The 15,035-nt window shown below is 51.8% G+C and overlaps 2 protein-coding genes across 2 annotated transcripts in view; both read right to left on the reverse strand.

The window, feature by feature from the left end:
- unc-104 (kinesin family member unc-104) overlaps positions 1 to 534 on the reverse strand; it is a 107,927-nt gene extending 107,393 nt beyond the window's left edge. Inside the window, exon 1 of the mRNA XM_089574354.1 lies at positions 513 to 534. The gene's annotated coding sequence lies outside the window, so the exon portion shown is untranslated. The remainder of the gene's footprint in view (positions 1 to 512) is intronic.
- On the reverse strand, positions 37 to 11,482 carry LOC149364435 (neprilysin-1-like). The gene is made up of 9 exons (XM_089568698.1): positions 11,053 to 11,482; positions 8,346 to 8,548; positions 7,108 to 7,257; positions 5,735 to 6,093; positions 4,834 to 5,134; positions 3,548 to 3,778; positions 2,435 to 2,688; positions 1,112 to 1,423; positions 37 to 805 (listed from the first exon to the last, which is right to left on the reverse strand). The coding sequence occupies exons 1-9, from the start codon at positions 11,480 to 11,482 to the stop codon at positions 403 to 405; spliced, it is 2,643 nt and encodes an 880-aa protein (XP_089424824.1). The 3' UTR covers positions 37 to 402.
- Between the last annotated feature and the right edge of the window lie 3,553 nt (positions 11,483 to 15,035).

The raw sequence follows: 15,035 nt of genomic DNA on the forward strand, positions 1-15,035 counted from the left end.
TTTGTCGTTTTTTTTTTTTCTCGGCATTGCATGTTGTTCAACTGATTAATACTCTGATTTATGAATAATTGAAGATGGTAAATTAAGCGCTATTTAAGCCATAGCTTCGAAGGCTCCGAGACACATCATTTGAAAGAAACGCGTATTTTGCAAGAAGTGTCCGCTTCACATGTGAGCACGGCACAACAGTACAAAGTCACATATGCAGAAACACGACTCTTTTTAGCGAGCCGATCTAGCAATACAGAATTAAACTAAAATTAGCTAATAAAGACAGATTAGTCCCCTAAGCGACAAAAAATAAAAACAGTGCGAGGTGGAGGACCTGCCATCGACAAGCTGTGATGATCCAGTCCTTCAGCGGCACAGACCACACCCTCGTCCTAAGCCTTTATCTTCGCATCACCAGATGCGGCATCTGGCGGCGGAGGACATCTTCGCGTTGTCGGCGCAACCGAAGGCCGCGGAGAACTCGAGCATGTTGGTGACGGCGACGTTGCAGAGTAGCTCACCGAGCGTGTGCCGTCCGAAGCGCAGGTCCAGCACCTCACCCAGCTTGCCGACGCTGTGGCAGTGCGCGTAGCAGAAGCTGGCGAACAGCAGCTGGTCTCCAGATAGGGCGGTGACGTCGCGCAGCGTCTCCCGACGGCCGCTCTCCAGCTCGTGCGCCTTGTGTGCGAAGAAGGCGAGCCGCAGACCAGAGCTGACGGACACAACGCTACGCAGCAGCTTGCGGGCCGCGGCCGAGTCATTCACATAGCGCGACAACTGGCCCATGAAGCAGCGCTCGCGCATCTCGAACTTCCTGCGTACAGTACAGGCACCGTTATCTGAACACCTGTGGGCGGAAAAAGGAACGTTCATTATCTCCACGTATCATTCAAGGCGCCCGTAGGTACTGTGGGCTGCCACATCTGTAAATTTCGCTGATTTCGCTTGTAAAATAAAAAGAAATGCTGGATAGTTTCTTTTTTAACCTTGCGGCGAAACCTAAATTGCACAAGGCTGTTTTTTATGCTTAGGTTGCCCTTTTTAGAAGACCTTCCAGACTGTTCATGAAGGAGCAGCAGAGAGCCGTTACGCCACTTCCCACACAGCGGAGTTGACCCACCGTTCAGTCTCAGTGGACCACCATCGGTTGGGCTCTCCGACGGCGTCGACCAAGGAACCGGCGCGGTCGAAGGCGAGTGTCAGCTCCCTGCCCACAATGGCGCCCAGGGCGCCGAAGTTGACCGCAGGCGGTGCGCCGTGGCTGTACACGGGCCGCGCGAGCACGTCCACGTGAAGACGCAGCTCGTTGGTCGCCGGCTCGTAGGCGACTTCGAAGCGCAGAAGGTCCTCCTCGTCGCCCTCAGCGCCGCCGCCCGACGCCAGGGAGCCGTTGGCGGTCCGCGGAGGATCTACTCCGGGACCCAGGGCGTGCCTGCCACAAGGACGTCGGCATAACTCAAGGTAAATAGTGAGTAGTCATTTGGAACACGGTTCTGACCAGCCCGAAGAAGGAGAGTCCTTGATGACAGATCCAAGCATAACGCTGAGGTGCGCAAAGCGGCGCGCCATTCGATTATTAGGGTTCAAAAATGCATTTGTCATTTCATTAGTCTTCTCTCATAATAACCAGTTGTACACAAAAACAAGAGCAAACATTTATTCACTGAAAAGGAGAATTTGTTTAAAATTGCTATCCTGTGAAGAAAGGTTGAGATGAGGATCGAAGTGAAACAGAGAATACAGAAGGTTTATTTCAATATTTTTTTTTTTTTACAGAAATGGCGTAAACGGATGAGCGGCTGGACGGATATCTCGCTTAAGCATACCTACTTACATGCTCCTTTCAGTACAAATTTTGCACTAACTGAAATTAAACGGATATATTCTGTACTAACTGAAATTAAACGCTATGTATGCATACACTACATACATAAAAAGCACTATTTTAAAAGCACTATTTTTAAACTAAAAGCTCAAAGCAAGGGATGCTCGCGGCCGAAATGAGCTGCCCCCCCCACCCCCCAAAAAAAAAAAAAACGGGGGGGGGGGGGGGAGGGCGGAGGGGCGGGAGAGCATTCTCAGAGGACATGAACTGGAAGGCGCTGACAGCCATGAAGAACTGCATCTACATTTTTCCAGATTACTGTAGTTGATTTTGACCTGTTATCTCGAAGTAATTGAGCGATGCAGTGAGCGGCGGGCATTCGTTGTTCGACGACTGACAAGCGAGTTTGTTGCTTACGGAGCTGCCCTGCTGTTTAGTTCTTTTACGGGCGCAAGTCAGCCCAAATAAAGAGCTTCGTTTGAAAGTCTTGTTGCTATCTTCCTGACCACTGGACTGCCGTCACTACAACGTGAAAATATATTTATGTATACGTATACTGCTGTACTACGCGTTTACTCCGGCTACACCTTTGCACGCGATGCGTGCGTGCGTGTGTACCTGAAGGCGAGCCAGTTGTCGAGGAAGGAGGGCGTCAGGTCCGGCAGGCGCGCGTAGCGCTCGTACTCGGGCGTGCGACCGTCGAACACGAAGAACTTGGGCAGCTGTTCGCGCAGGGCCTCGAGCTTGGTGAAGGCCCGCACGCGGGTCTCGGGGTCCATCCAAGCAGCCTGGCGCAGGTGGTCTTCGAGCGTGTTGCGCACGCGCTTCACCACGCCCAGTACCTCGAATACCGCGTCCGGAGACAGCAGCACCTGCAGCAGTGGCACGACCCTCAGGCTTGCAGATGGACTGAAAGGCGCAACAAACCGCGTTTTGTTCTTTGGGCGCGTCTGGATCAATGCAGCGTGCTGTGCAGCGTCTTTGTCACCTGCGTCTTTGTTAATAATACGTTCAAGCTGTCTCTCTAAAATCGGAAGCCTCAGGCTGTGGCCCTCCGTGACCCATGAGTACCGGACACAAATTTCCACAAGAGAACACATGTATTAGTAATAGTAGGTGGCTTTAACAGTATGCGAACAGAAATATACACGGATCTGCCGTTTGGCATCATCTGGGACACATTTACCGCCATCAGCCAACAACATAACTCCAAGGCTTCGCGAAAGCTTCGCGAAGGCTACCATGAGTACGCCTTTTCACGACCTTCGGAACATCTGGTTTTGAACTGCGGGGATGGCTTGAGGGACAACACTTTTCAATTCTACGAGCAGGTGTTCGTAGCTGCTCCTACAGTCCTATGTCAACTATGGCAGCGGCCTTCCACGACTTGGTGATAAGGCATGGAGGAAGGAAAGCATAGGAGAGGCCCTCGCTATCCGCGCTGCATGGCAAAAAGTGTGCCGGAAGTCACGTGTTTTCGCAAGGACTACTGGGAGTCTTTGGCCGATGGCACAGCCAATAGTAACGGTGGGCGCTGCGGCGTCGTCTGCGTCACCGTCGTCTGCGCACGCGTAAGCGCGCTGAGGCGGCGGCCAACAAGCGAGGAGGTGCCCTCACGTCCTGCCTCAAAAAATGTGCAGAAATGGCCTCTGCTAAATTTTTTCTTTCCTCCACGTGATAAGGGGAGTGCCTCCGGTTTGCAACGCCACCTATACAGCCGCGCATGCGCACCTTGGTGAGGAATCCCTGCCACTGCGGGCGCATGAGCCTCTGGGCCAGTGCTCGGCAATGCGTGTGCACGTCCAGCGCCCAGCACTGTCCGCGGGGCCACAGGAACCGGGTCTGGCGCAGAGAGCGGAACTCGTGCGACGTCTGGCAGCCCAGCGTCATCACCAGCCGCCATCCCACGTACCACGAGGAGCGGCCGTTGGCCACGTTCTCCAGCAGCACGGTCAGCAGGGACTGCGGTGGTGAACGAGAACCGTCAGCCAAGGGGAGAGAACCGAGTAGAGGACGAGGTGGAAAGAAAAATAGCGAACAGAAATGTCTCTTTTCAGTAAACTTTTTTTTTTCATGATTCTCACGCAATAAAACGGCACAAAAGATGAAAAGGGCGTACTGATGTCCTTAGGTCTATAGCTTGTCCTGCTTAGTCGAAAGCTGCAACTTTGTCCTGCAGTTTTTTTGCTGAGATGAGTACGAAAACGTGGTCTTCTTTCTAAGCTAAGTCATCCAAAGCTGTTCCGCTGAATGTAGTTCTACTATGCGTAACCGAAAAATCAAACAGTTTAGACAGACAAGACCAGTAGTTCATTCACAGCAACGAATACAGCGTATCAGTTTTGATGTCCTTGTTTCGAGAACAGAAAGTGAACTAACACATACAGCTGGTTTTGACTTAACAGGTAGGCGCAGCTGACCGCAGCACATGGCTTATTGGAGGGATATAAGAGAGGCCCTTGCCCTACAGTGGACGTAGTTAGGCTAATGTGATGATGATGAACCAGCAGATCTTACGCCTAGAGGTAAACAACGCACGTTTACGCCCAAGTTTTGCGTAGTAAAGGCACAGTCAAATATCGCAACCTCGAACTTTTACAGCGAAAGGTTTGGTTAACTATATAGCCCTGCAATCAGCAGTGGCAGCCGTCGGTTGCGCATACCTCCGCTCTCGCCGTAACCTCCCAAGCCACTAGGCCACCCGTCGCCCCCCACCCTCTCTCTCTTTTAACTTGCACTCAGCCTCCCTTAAAAGTGGACAGGGAGATTTCCTTCTCTTTACTCTGCACCTTCCCACAGTGGCAGATGGTGGCCATTTAATGAAATTAATTTAAATCAAACTCGCGCATTATAGCTCTTACGGCTGACGCTGTAGATTCCACGGTAGAATGCAGAGGTTAAGGCTATATGGCTAAACCAAAGCTATCACAGGTTTCGCAGTAAAAATGCTAAGTAAAAGGAACGCGAACACCGTCGACGCAGAAGTAAAAATCTCCACGCACTGGAGCAGCACTCACGTTGAAGTAGCGCGGGCTCTGCACCTGCACCGAGTCCAGGCCACGGATGGCTCTTCCCATGGGGTGGTACTTGGCGAAGGGCCGCAGCCACATTTGGTACGTGGTACCCGGCAGCACGGACAAGATGCGCGTCCAGGGCACCGCGAGCCGCGTGTCGTCCGCGGGCTGGCGCGCCAGCAGGCTGTCCACGCTCACCACAGTGTCCACCAGGTCTACGTAGTTCGCCTCGCCGCCCAGGAGCGTCGCCATGGTCGCTATCAAGGACTGGTAGGCGCGCCGAAAGCGCGCCTGCAGCACCGTCCTGCACATCATAAAGGCAGCCGGTATCGATGGATGAACATCTCAATGTTTCAGTGGACACTGCATGGTTGCCACTTTTAGTGGACTCAAAGACAAGGAGTTAATTGGAGAGATATGGAAGAGGCCTTTGCCCTGCAGTGGGTGTAGTCAGGCCGATGATGATGATGATGAAAGGCAAGGGTTCAGCTCCTGAGCGATGGTCGGTTTACTTTTCTATTGTGTCCAAAAGTAAGGAACCTTGTAGGGGCTCGTTCATTACAGCATGCTTTTGCGAGGATCGCTGATTAACATAATTTACGTCATCTGCCTCTCGAATCGAGCCCCATTGAACTAGGCCTAACGTAGACAATTCCCAGAAGCCTCTTGGTCATGCCCCCATGTTAGGGGCACGCTGTCCTGACGGCAACCATCCCCGATTATGCCACGTCTTTTACCTATACTTCCATTATGACACCAGCGTGTGCTGCCCTTTTCACGCTTCGTTAAACGTGTGTCCAGCGACCGTTGTACATCCACTGGGAATATGTATATGCGCAGTTCCCCGTACGCATCTCCGGATTTGCTTTGTCTTTCCTTGAGCCTCGAGCCGGTTCTCACTTACGTGTCCGGAACGACGGGCTGCAGCACCACGAAGGGGCGGCCCGTGCGCTCGTCGGGCGGCGCGAAGCGGTAGCGGAAGGCTATGGCCAGGTTCCAGCGTATGTCCAGCTCGAGCAGGTGGTCGAAGAACTCGGGCCGGTCGGGCGCGTGCGGCTCGGGCCAGCGGTGGTTGTGCAGCCGGAAGAAGGCGCGCAGGTCGTGCAGGCTGTTGCCTCCGCGCGACAGGCTTCCCACGCAGGAGCGGTACAGCCCCACAAGCTTGTCGATCTGCGACTGGTTCCGCCGCGGGATGGACGACGTCTCCAGCGCCAGCATGAGCCGCCTGCGCACCTCGCGTTCTGCCTCCGTCAGCACGCTCACCTGCGGGAGTTGAAAGGAGGCGAGCTTCTTTACCGTGCAGGGTTGCGTGCGGTGAAGATCGCTTTGACGAACATTCGAGCAAAGCACAGAAGCCAATGTGGTTCGCATCGAAAGGAAAACGTCGCAACCAGGTTTATTTTATTAAAAATACATGAAGCTACTTTAACATTATCATTTCAGAATAATAACGAGGAAGATGTAAAGAGTGAGGCGACAGAGGCGTGAATAGTTTGGACATTATTTTCCAAGTTCTGTTCACAAGATCGACGAGTAAACTGCCGAAGGACAGCAACTATCGCTGATGGGTACGGCACTAATCAGAGCGGTGCTTGGATCATTAATTAAGTCATAGACATAACCTCACTACGTTAAACACTGAGTATTGAATTATATAATTGTCTACAACCCCCATATGACCCCCGACAATAAACACACGGTCTATCGTACATACAAACCAAACGAGAGCAATTATTCGTGCCTGTAGTCATTTAAGCACTGGCGCAACTCAGTTCTAAATCGGCCATGATGCTGTAAATGTGTATCAGATTTCTTCGCATTCATGCCGCGATGAACATTGTACAAATTATGCTCCGACATTGATAGCGAGTTCCAGTCATATTTAATATTTACGAAGGAAAAGGCTTCGCCGCCTCGCCTTCCAACGTTGGATAATGTGCGAACGCTTACTTTTCATTTTTTAAAGTTTATTTCGGGTTTTTATTTGAAGAAAGGTTGCTTAAGTCGAGACCCAAACGGCAGGTTTACGTCTACCTGGCTTCAAGTTCCAGTTTAATTCCGTACTGTGCCAGACAGAGGACAATGACTGTTCGGCTGCTCTCCCATCGCCACCTTCTGCTCGCTCATCAATTACAACAAAGAGGATAAACCGCGAGGCGCCGTCATTGCCTGCGAGAACTAGAGTCACTATAGTGACTCTAGTGAGAGCGCACAGCGAGCGCCTCCTAGCGGCACTGACGAGCGATGTGGCGCATGCAGTGAGGGCGGAGTGCGTACTTGGTACTTGTCTTCCCGCAGCGGGTGCCTGCGCTTCCAGCCCTCGCAGACGTACTCGTAGAAGTTGGCACAGGGCGAAGTCTCGTGGCTCAGCGACAGCAACAGCATGCGCGACACCTGGTTGCACGACGGCGAAGCGCACGGTTGCTCCTGCGCTCCCCAACACGAAACGATCGAGCTGTAGTACACAATGGCCGAGAACTGCCATCCAGGGTAACCATGACTTGCATGCCACCAGTTTAGCATTAGCTTACACTCTTTCTATCGAATTCGACTCTCGTTAATTCAAGCTCGCCTATTTCGAGCTACCGGTCCCCATCAAGTCGAGTTATCGGGTGTTTTGTTTCTAAGTGGCGTGACGCTGTTGACAGCCCGCCACAGCTACTTGGAGAACACAAGAGGCATTTATCAATAACAATTCGGGGCTGTTGGCCAAAAACGAAATTCGTTTGCAATATAACACTGTACTCCACAAACTTCACAAGTCCCGATACAGTCTTCGAGATTTTTTCCGTCTTCTCGTAAATGCTGTCTCGTAATCTTGCAGATGCCGCAAATTTTGGAGAATCTGCATCCGCGTTTATCGCGGCTGCAGATTCTCCAAAATTTGCCTAAACTTTCAATTAAAAGTTTCGAGCTGGAGCTCAGGCCGGAGGACAGCAGAGGCCAAAAGCTTCGGCCTCTTAACAAAATCCGCACGCAGGAACACCTTCGCTCGACTTCAGTTTCGCGCTGTATGTGTACGTGACGATCAAACCAAGCGCTTGTGACGCTGACTTGTAAAGTGGGCCTTTCCGCGGGACTCGCGAAGCCAAACCGACATCTGTAGCACAAAGATTGCGTCGTTTTGTATGTTTTCGTTTTCATTTGTTCCATGACATGTCACTTTCAGTATGTTGCCGAAAACTATATATAGACAATAATTCACTGATGCATGTTCAGGGAGGAAAAAAATGAATACTATAAAAATAAAACTAAGGTGCTATATCTGTCGCATTACCTCCCAGGCCAACGCATTCATGGCCGAAGTTGTAATAGCGGCTGCGCTAACCGGATCTATCGAGAGTAATGGCAGAATACCTCTTCTCTGCCGTCGTTCCCAGGTTCGGCGGTTGACAAAACAACCTTCGCGTCGTCGTAAAGCCCCATATCACTCTTACCAATGCGTCCGAAGTCTTTTGTGACAGGTTGTAGCAAGTAACGATAGCAGGTGTTCGAGACAGGTGCGCACTACTCGCCTGTACGGTGGGCGCCTGCTCGACGCCATGCGGCTCGACGTCGCCGGCGGCCGAGGCGAACCGCGAAGCACTGCGGTATCCTGCCCGCGCCACGAACACCAGTGTCAGCAGCACCACCATCACGGCGCCCGCCATGCAGGCCCCGTACACGGCGCGCTCGTTGACCCGTCGCAGAGACGTCTGGCTCCAGCTGGAAAACCGCTCTGCAGTGGTGCGCGCATGCTGGAGGTGAGTGCGTAGTCACGGCCGACCATCCGTGCACCGGTATGGTATTCTATCCCAATCCTATATCCTACACCATATGCCATTTCCTTACATTTACTTTTATCCTTTTCTCTTATCTAAAAAAAATGGCTGTGGCTTAGCTTGGTTAAGCCCGGTAATTGCGAAAGCAATATCCGTAGCTACGCCATGGTTCAGCTGGTAGTGTAGCTGGTGGTGGTGCTTGTGGTTAGACTTGTGGTGATGCATCGGTTATACAATCCAATCCAATCAAATATGCTAATATGGTAGCTACCGGCCTCGCTACGCGACGGGCTGAAAGTGCAACTAGTATTGCTTTCGCAATAAAAAACTAGCATAGGTTTAGCGCTTGTTAAACATAGCGATACGAGCGAAAGCTCTGTTAAGCCCGGTTACGCATGGCTTAACGCCGGAGTCGGTCCGGCGTGCGCCTCATCCATGGCGACAGCGACCGAGCGGCAGAGCAGCAGCTATTGTACCACCGCTAGTCACGTGGTACAGCAGCGGCGAGACTCCGAACGAGCGCAGCTGCAGCACCTCTCCACAGCGAGTCATATGGTATGACGTCACTTGTCACACCACCACTCCGCCGGCTCAAGGTCAAACGCGCACCAAACTTGACCTTGAGAGTTGTAGTGAAGAGTAGAGCTTTCGCTCTAAAAGTTTGCAGAGTATGCCTGGATTACCCTGCTGCGTCCTCTTACCCTTTCACTCCCTTCATCACTGCCACTGCCCCTCAAGACCATTCGCACCGAAGTACCCTTGCTCCCATGCGTCTATTCGTGGACCTTCACGGAATTGCTTATCGAGTGAGGAAAGGTGCGGTATATCTATCTCTCTCGGCTCACACATGAACCACCCTGGGGGAAGGGATGAAGGGAATGAAAGAAGGAAGAGAAAAAGAAGCCCAGCATTTGGAGGCCGCGGCCGGGAATGGACTCGCGTTGTCGAGTCAGCCGAACGCACTAACCGCTGAGCCACTGCGGCAGGTAGGAACCTAAAGGGAATACAACGCGCGTTTATGCGAAGCGAGGCAGTTACCGCGCCTTTCCTTTCTCCATAACCTTTCCTTCCCCATGCCTATGTTCTGATGTTACACGAATGTACTGCACTGTATCTGGCACGCCGTAGGACCCGCCGAGGCAGTCAAGTGGTTCGGCATATTTAGCCCCTACGCGCGAGGAGTGAAGCCCTGGCCGTGACGGCAAAAGGAAATCAGTGTGCTGCGCAGTGTCAGTGCACGTTAAACCCCAGGGCGGTCTATATATTATTAATCCGGAGCCCTCCACTACGGCGCCCGTCCTGTGTTTTTCGTGTTCCTTCTGTCCTCGTTCCGTAGCGCTGTTGTGAATCTGTCCACTACGGCGCGAGCCCTTTCTCTCTCCCTTCCCAGACGAAGATGGAGACGCGCCACAGTTTCGGCACGGGATGTCCATTTCAACTACTATAGTTCACTGTAATTTCAACTAAAGTGACATTTTCTAGCTGGCAGTGCAAGATTCCACGCGGAATTACTCTGGAAGCAAAAATCGTTCTAACTGGGTAATAAATTTATGGTTCAATAATCCAGTTCAATTATCCAGACGAAAATGGGTTTTTTTTTTGGTAAATTGGTATATTGGTTTTTCAGGAAAGGCAACGGCGCAGTATCTGTCTAACATGTCTTGGCGGACACCTGAACCGCGCCGTAAGATAAGGGAGGAAGGTAGGAGTGAAAGAAGAAAGAGAAAGAGGTGCCGTAGTGGAGGTCTTCGGAATAATTTCAACCGCCTGGGTATCTTTAACGTGCCCACGGACGCACAGGGCGCCCGTGTGCTGTGCGATGTCAGTGCACCTGAGTTATTTCACTAGCTCCCTCTTCTTCTAACCCTGAACTCATGGCGCGGTTGGAGTCTCCAGCGTAAACACAGCTGCGGCGCACCTTTCCTTTCCTCATAACTAATTTTCTTTCTTTTACAGACAGAGCCGGAGTACCGGGGTTCGAACCCGACCGTGCGTTTCGATGGAAGCGAAACTCAATAGGCACCCGGCCGTGTGCTGTGCGATGTCAGTGCACGTTAAAAATCCGCATGTGGTCGAAATAATTCCGAAGCCCTCAATTATGACATCTCCTTTTTCCTTCTTCGGCGCGGTTCGGGTGTCCACCGAGATATGCGAGACAGTTACTGCGCCATTTCCTTAGCTCACAAAACCGCTAGCTTTTAAGCCGCGTGCTTACTCTCGCTTCGGCGAGCGCGGCTTCGGCCGCTTATCTGTTTTTTTGAGCAGCGTCCGCTCCGGCGGACGCAGTTGTTGCTGCGACGCGCGTCTCTTCTTTCCTGTTTCTCTTTGCTCTGATCTTTTAACTCTCCTCTGTCTGCACGATGACAGCGGTGGTGGCTCGGCTGGAGCCAGTAGCAGGCCCGTGCAATTTCCTTTTCATCCTTCTCTCAGTCACAACAACACACAACAACCGCGTGCTTACTTCGCGCCGAGCTGGCGTAGCCGGCCAGCTGCGTGGAAGCCCTGCGCGACGAGCTGATCACCGAGTCCACCACGCGTTCTCGGTGCTCACGGAACGACCACGAGTACGGCTGCAGCTCGCACTGCTCAGCAGGCTGCGGAGACGAAGGCTGCTGGGGCTCAGGATGCTCCTCCTCCCGTTCATCTGCTGACCGCTGCGGCTGGGGCGATCGCTGCTGTTGCTCGGCAGGCAGCCGATGCTGCTCGGGCAATCGCTGCTGTCGCTCTGGAGACCCCTCCTGCTGTTCTGACCGTCGCTGAGGCGATCGCATCTGCTGCTCCGGCGATCGCGGGTGCCGCTCTGGCGAACGCTGCTGCTCTGGCGATCTTTGTCGCTCCTGCAGCTGGAACGGTCGCGGCTGCCGCTCGGGCGATCGCTGCCGTTCCTGCATGATTCGTACACGTCGAGGACGGAGGTATGGAACCAGAGGCTGCGACGGACGTGCGCTCGTGCGATATATCTTCTTCCTTTGTCTCGTGTTTGTTCGCACGAGCAATGCGCGCGAGCTACTTCAGCATGCATGGTTGCTTCTCGCGTTGTATTCCGGCGTCTATAGCCAATTCAATGTCACGTATAACACCGCCCTTCGTGTACAACCTCCCAATCAACAGACAACGATCATCAGACTCAGCTCAACAAAATCTATATAACTCCTCATCGGTGATACTTTAGGAAATTTCAAAATTCACCGTGTTGTCCGGGCCCGACTGTCCTGAAGCTTGCCAGCGCGGAACATGTGTTCGTGCACTGCACATTCGTACTTTCCTCCTCCATTGTTCCAAACCCCATCTCTAGCTGATAGGAGTGGTTCACCAGCTGCAGTGGACCTCCAGATACCGCTTGGTGCAATACATCCTGCGTATTTTAGGCATAGCAACCACTAATTGTTTGGTATGCAAGTGAAGTTTACTCCCTTTCCTTTGGTTTAGTTCCAGTTTACTCACTATACGATATCCTGTTTGTGGTGACGCGCTGCCATCAACTCTCCCTCTGTTCCGTGGCACATTTTATTTTAAAGAAATAAATTGCCACTTTAAATTTGCGGGGCGCCGCGTTTCATTCGCGTTTTGGAGCCAGCTAATTGCCAAAGCCACCTAGACACGCTGGCTAAGCAAAGCATGTTGTTGACATGTTGCATTACTTGGTTGTTTTCTATCAAGCTATAGTATTGCCAAAAAATTGTGATAATTACCCAACAAACGCAAAACCTCCTCAGAAACTCCAAAAAAGGATGGAATGTCCCAGTCCCAGTGCAGCATTTATCAAACGTTTCCAGACCATAGAGGCAAGACATAGAAACACAAGAAAAAAGGCAGTGCTCCCACCAAAGGTCTAGAAACGTTCTTTCGAGAGTTTTAAGCAGCAACAAAAAAGAATTAATGCATTGTGGTCCCAGAAAGGTAACTGGGTATAACGTTTTCGGGACCAATGGTTTTCAACAAGAAATAAAAATTGACAGCTCGCTCTCTTTTCTCTCTCCCTCACGCCAGAAGCTGCGTGGAGAGAAGGTTTTGCTCTTACACTCGCCGTTTTGAGAGATGAAACAGCAGTTTCATTCGAACAGCCGAAGGAAACGGTAAACCCCGCATCTCTCTCGGCGCATGCGTTTCTCGCACGTGGCCGTCGGCTCCATGCTGCAGGCAGGCGGCTGCGGTCTGCATTTTCATCGCGCCGCCGCTGCCCCCGTCTTCTAGCGTTTTCCCAGCTTCCGCCCAACTTCAACATTGTGTGGTGGTCCCTCCAGGCGTCTCCGACTTTCGGCACTCCTCACTGCGCCGCTGTCTACCACAAGTGCAGTAATGGCCTCCCGTCGCTCGCCCGGCTTCCTCGCTGGACGGACGCCATTTTGCGCGCGCTTATTCGCGCTGCCCGAGACGTTCGAGCACAAGCCCCAGCGCGCGGCAGTTCTTGCTCTCGTCACTGCGCCAACTGGGCTGTCGTGGACTTCGTAGCTACGGATTCACGGAAGTTTTCCCGCGCACCTCGGCGTGCCCACACCATTCCTTTTTGGAGCTGATGCCGCGGCGGCGCATCGCAAGTCCTTTGCGCAGCTCCACGGCCCTACTGATGCCGCTGTTCGAGGCGGCGTTCGCGGCAGCGGAGTTCGTGGCAATAGGTGACTCCTCGCACGCACCCTGCATTCCTCAGCGCCTCCGACGACTGCAGCACGTTGGTGGTGGCAGCGTGGCCGTCTACTACGGTCTGAGGCGGGAAGGACCTTCGGAGACCCACCACTCTCTGCGAGTGCCTATGGATTAGCCTGCTCTACCTACTTCGCCACCGCGCAGCCATCCTGCCGCAGCGGTATAGTTTGTGCAGTGTTCGCGTGGTTATATTGACTCTCTCCCACTGGATTAATCGTGCCTTGATCTCGACTCCCAAGCTGGACTGTGCCGCATGCGCGGTCTGCCGCACCATGCATGGATGCAGCGCGCCACCGCACGTACCTGAGCACGTTCACCTTCCCGCCTGGCTCCAAGCAGTCTTATCCCCACGCTTAGTCACAAGAAAATAAAACTCCCAGGATCGTTACGAGGGTGTAACGCGTATGTTTGAGCGCTCGCTGCGCTGTGAGAAGGCGCAGGACAGAAGCCTGAGTTTAATTTATGGTTTCAGCTGTTTCAGCCTTGTATTTAATCCCTGGGTTTCCGTAGGCAACGTCGTCAAGGTATGTTGGTTTATTTTAATTAATTTATTTATTTATTTATTTAAGCATACTGCAGGCCCTTTTCGCACTTTTTTTATTTTCGCCTAGTAGAACTAATATTTTTTTTCTGTTTTGATAACACGTCGCTAACGTCGCTGAAGCTTGCTCCGAGTCTCTAAGCGTGAAGGGGGTTTCAACTTGAAGAAAATCCGTGACCTGAAACTGCGTGTCTGCAGCGTACGCCCATCTCGTCTTTTCTTTTGTCACCCAAGTGGCTCTTTACATACGTTTGCTTTTGCGCGTGCATATCTGCTTTTGTAGCCCTTAGAATGCTCGTTTAAGGTGCATCAACTTTCAGCCTGTATTCTGTTTTACTTGCTTCATATTGCAGATTTCTCAGGGCTGGAGAAAAATGTGGCCATAATTATATGTATGGCGCCGTAGTGTATGTACACTGTTTATTAAATGGTGCATACGTTTGCGTCTGCTGTTTGTATTCATTCAGATTTGCACCGTTGAACGTAAGTTTTGTTCGGCACGGACTTTCAATTCGGTCTGTATTGTTTTTCTTTGACTGAAACATGAATGCATTTTGATTGTGGTGGTGTATGGTGCGGTCGCCGGCATGGACGACAGGATGCAATTCGTGCTAAGAGCACAGCTAGTAAACTGAAATTACTTCTGTATGGCGCTGCTATTTGCTCTTATATGGGCCAAATCGGGTGACTTTTTGAGTTCATATTTCCTTTGTGTGAAAAATGCTTGGACATTTCACGTAAACGGATAAGTGCAGAACGGCCGAGCCAGCACGCAGACGAGTGGAAAGGTGGATTACACCACCTGTAACGTAAGTATGCACCTTAAATTTGGCACATATGTGTGCTTGGATGCCTGCAGGCTGCATGAAAAAGGAGGAATAATTTTATTGAACCAGAGCCGAGAAATCGAGCATTAACCTTTTGGGGCTTTCCATGGGACGCACAACTTTTTGGACATTGCTAGTTGTGGGGACGTTTTTTAGATGTGTTCGGGAAAAATGAGCACCTCCTGGGGAGATTCCAGATGTCCCGATGGGTCATTTTTGGGAGATTTTGAGGAGGTTTTGTGTTTGTTGGTTAGGCTTAGGTCATGTGAGCGGCTGTGTTCCTCCGACTTCCACTAGACTTGTCATGCCTTGTGTTGAAAATAGCAGCCATTTACGTTCTGTTCTTACTTGTGCTTTGAGCTTAATTCGCGCATCTGAAGCTAACGAAGCCGCCCGACAGCACAGGGTGGAACCACACATTGGGTCAGGCCA

Source organism: Amblyomma mixtum, chromosome 2 (genome assembly GCF_055824585.1).
Source record: "Amblyomma mixtum isolate Tamu chromosome 2, ASM5582458v1, whole genome shotgun sequence".
Taxonomy (NCBI): Eukaryota; Metazoa; Arthropoda; class Arachnida; order Ixodida; family Ixodidae; genus Amblyomma; species Amblyomma mixtum.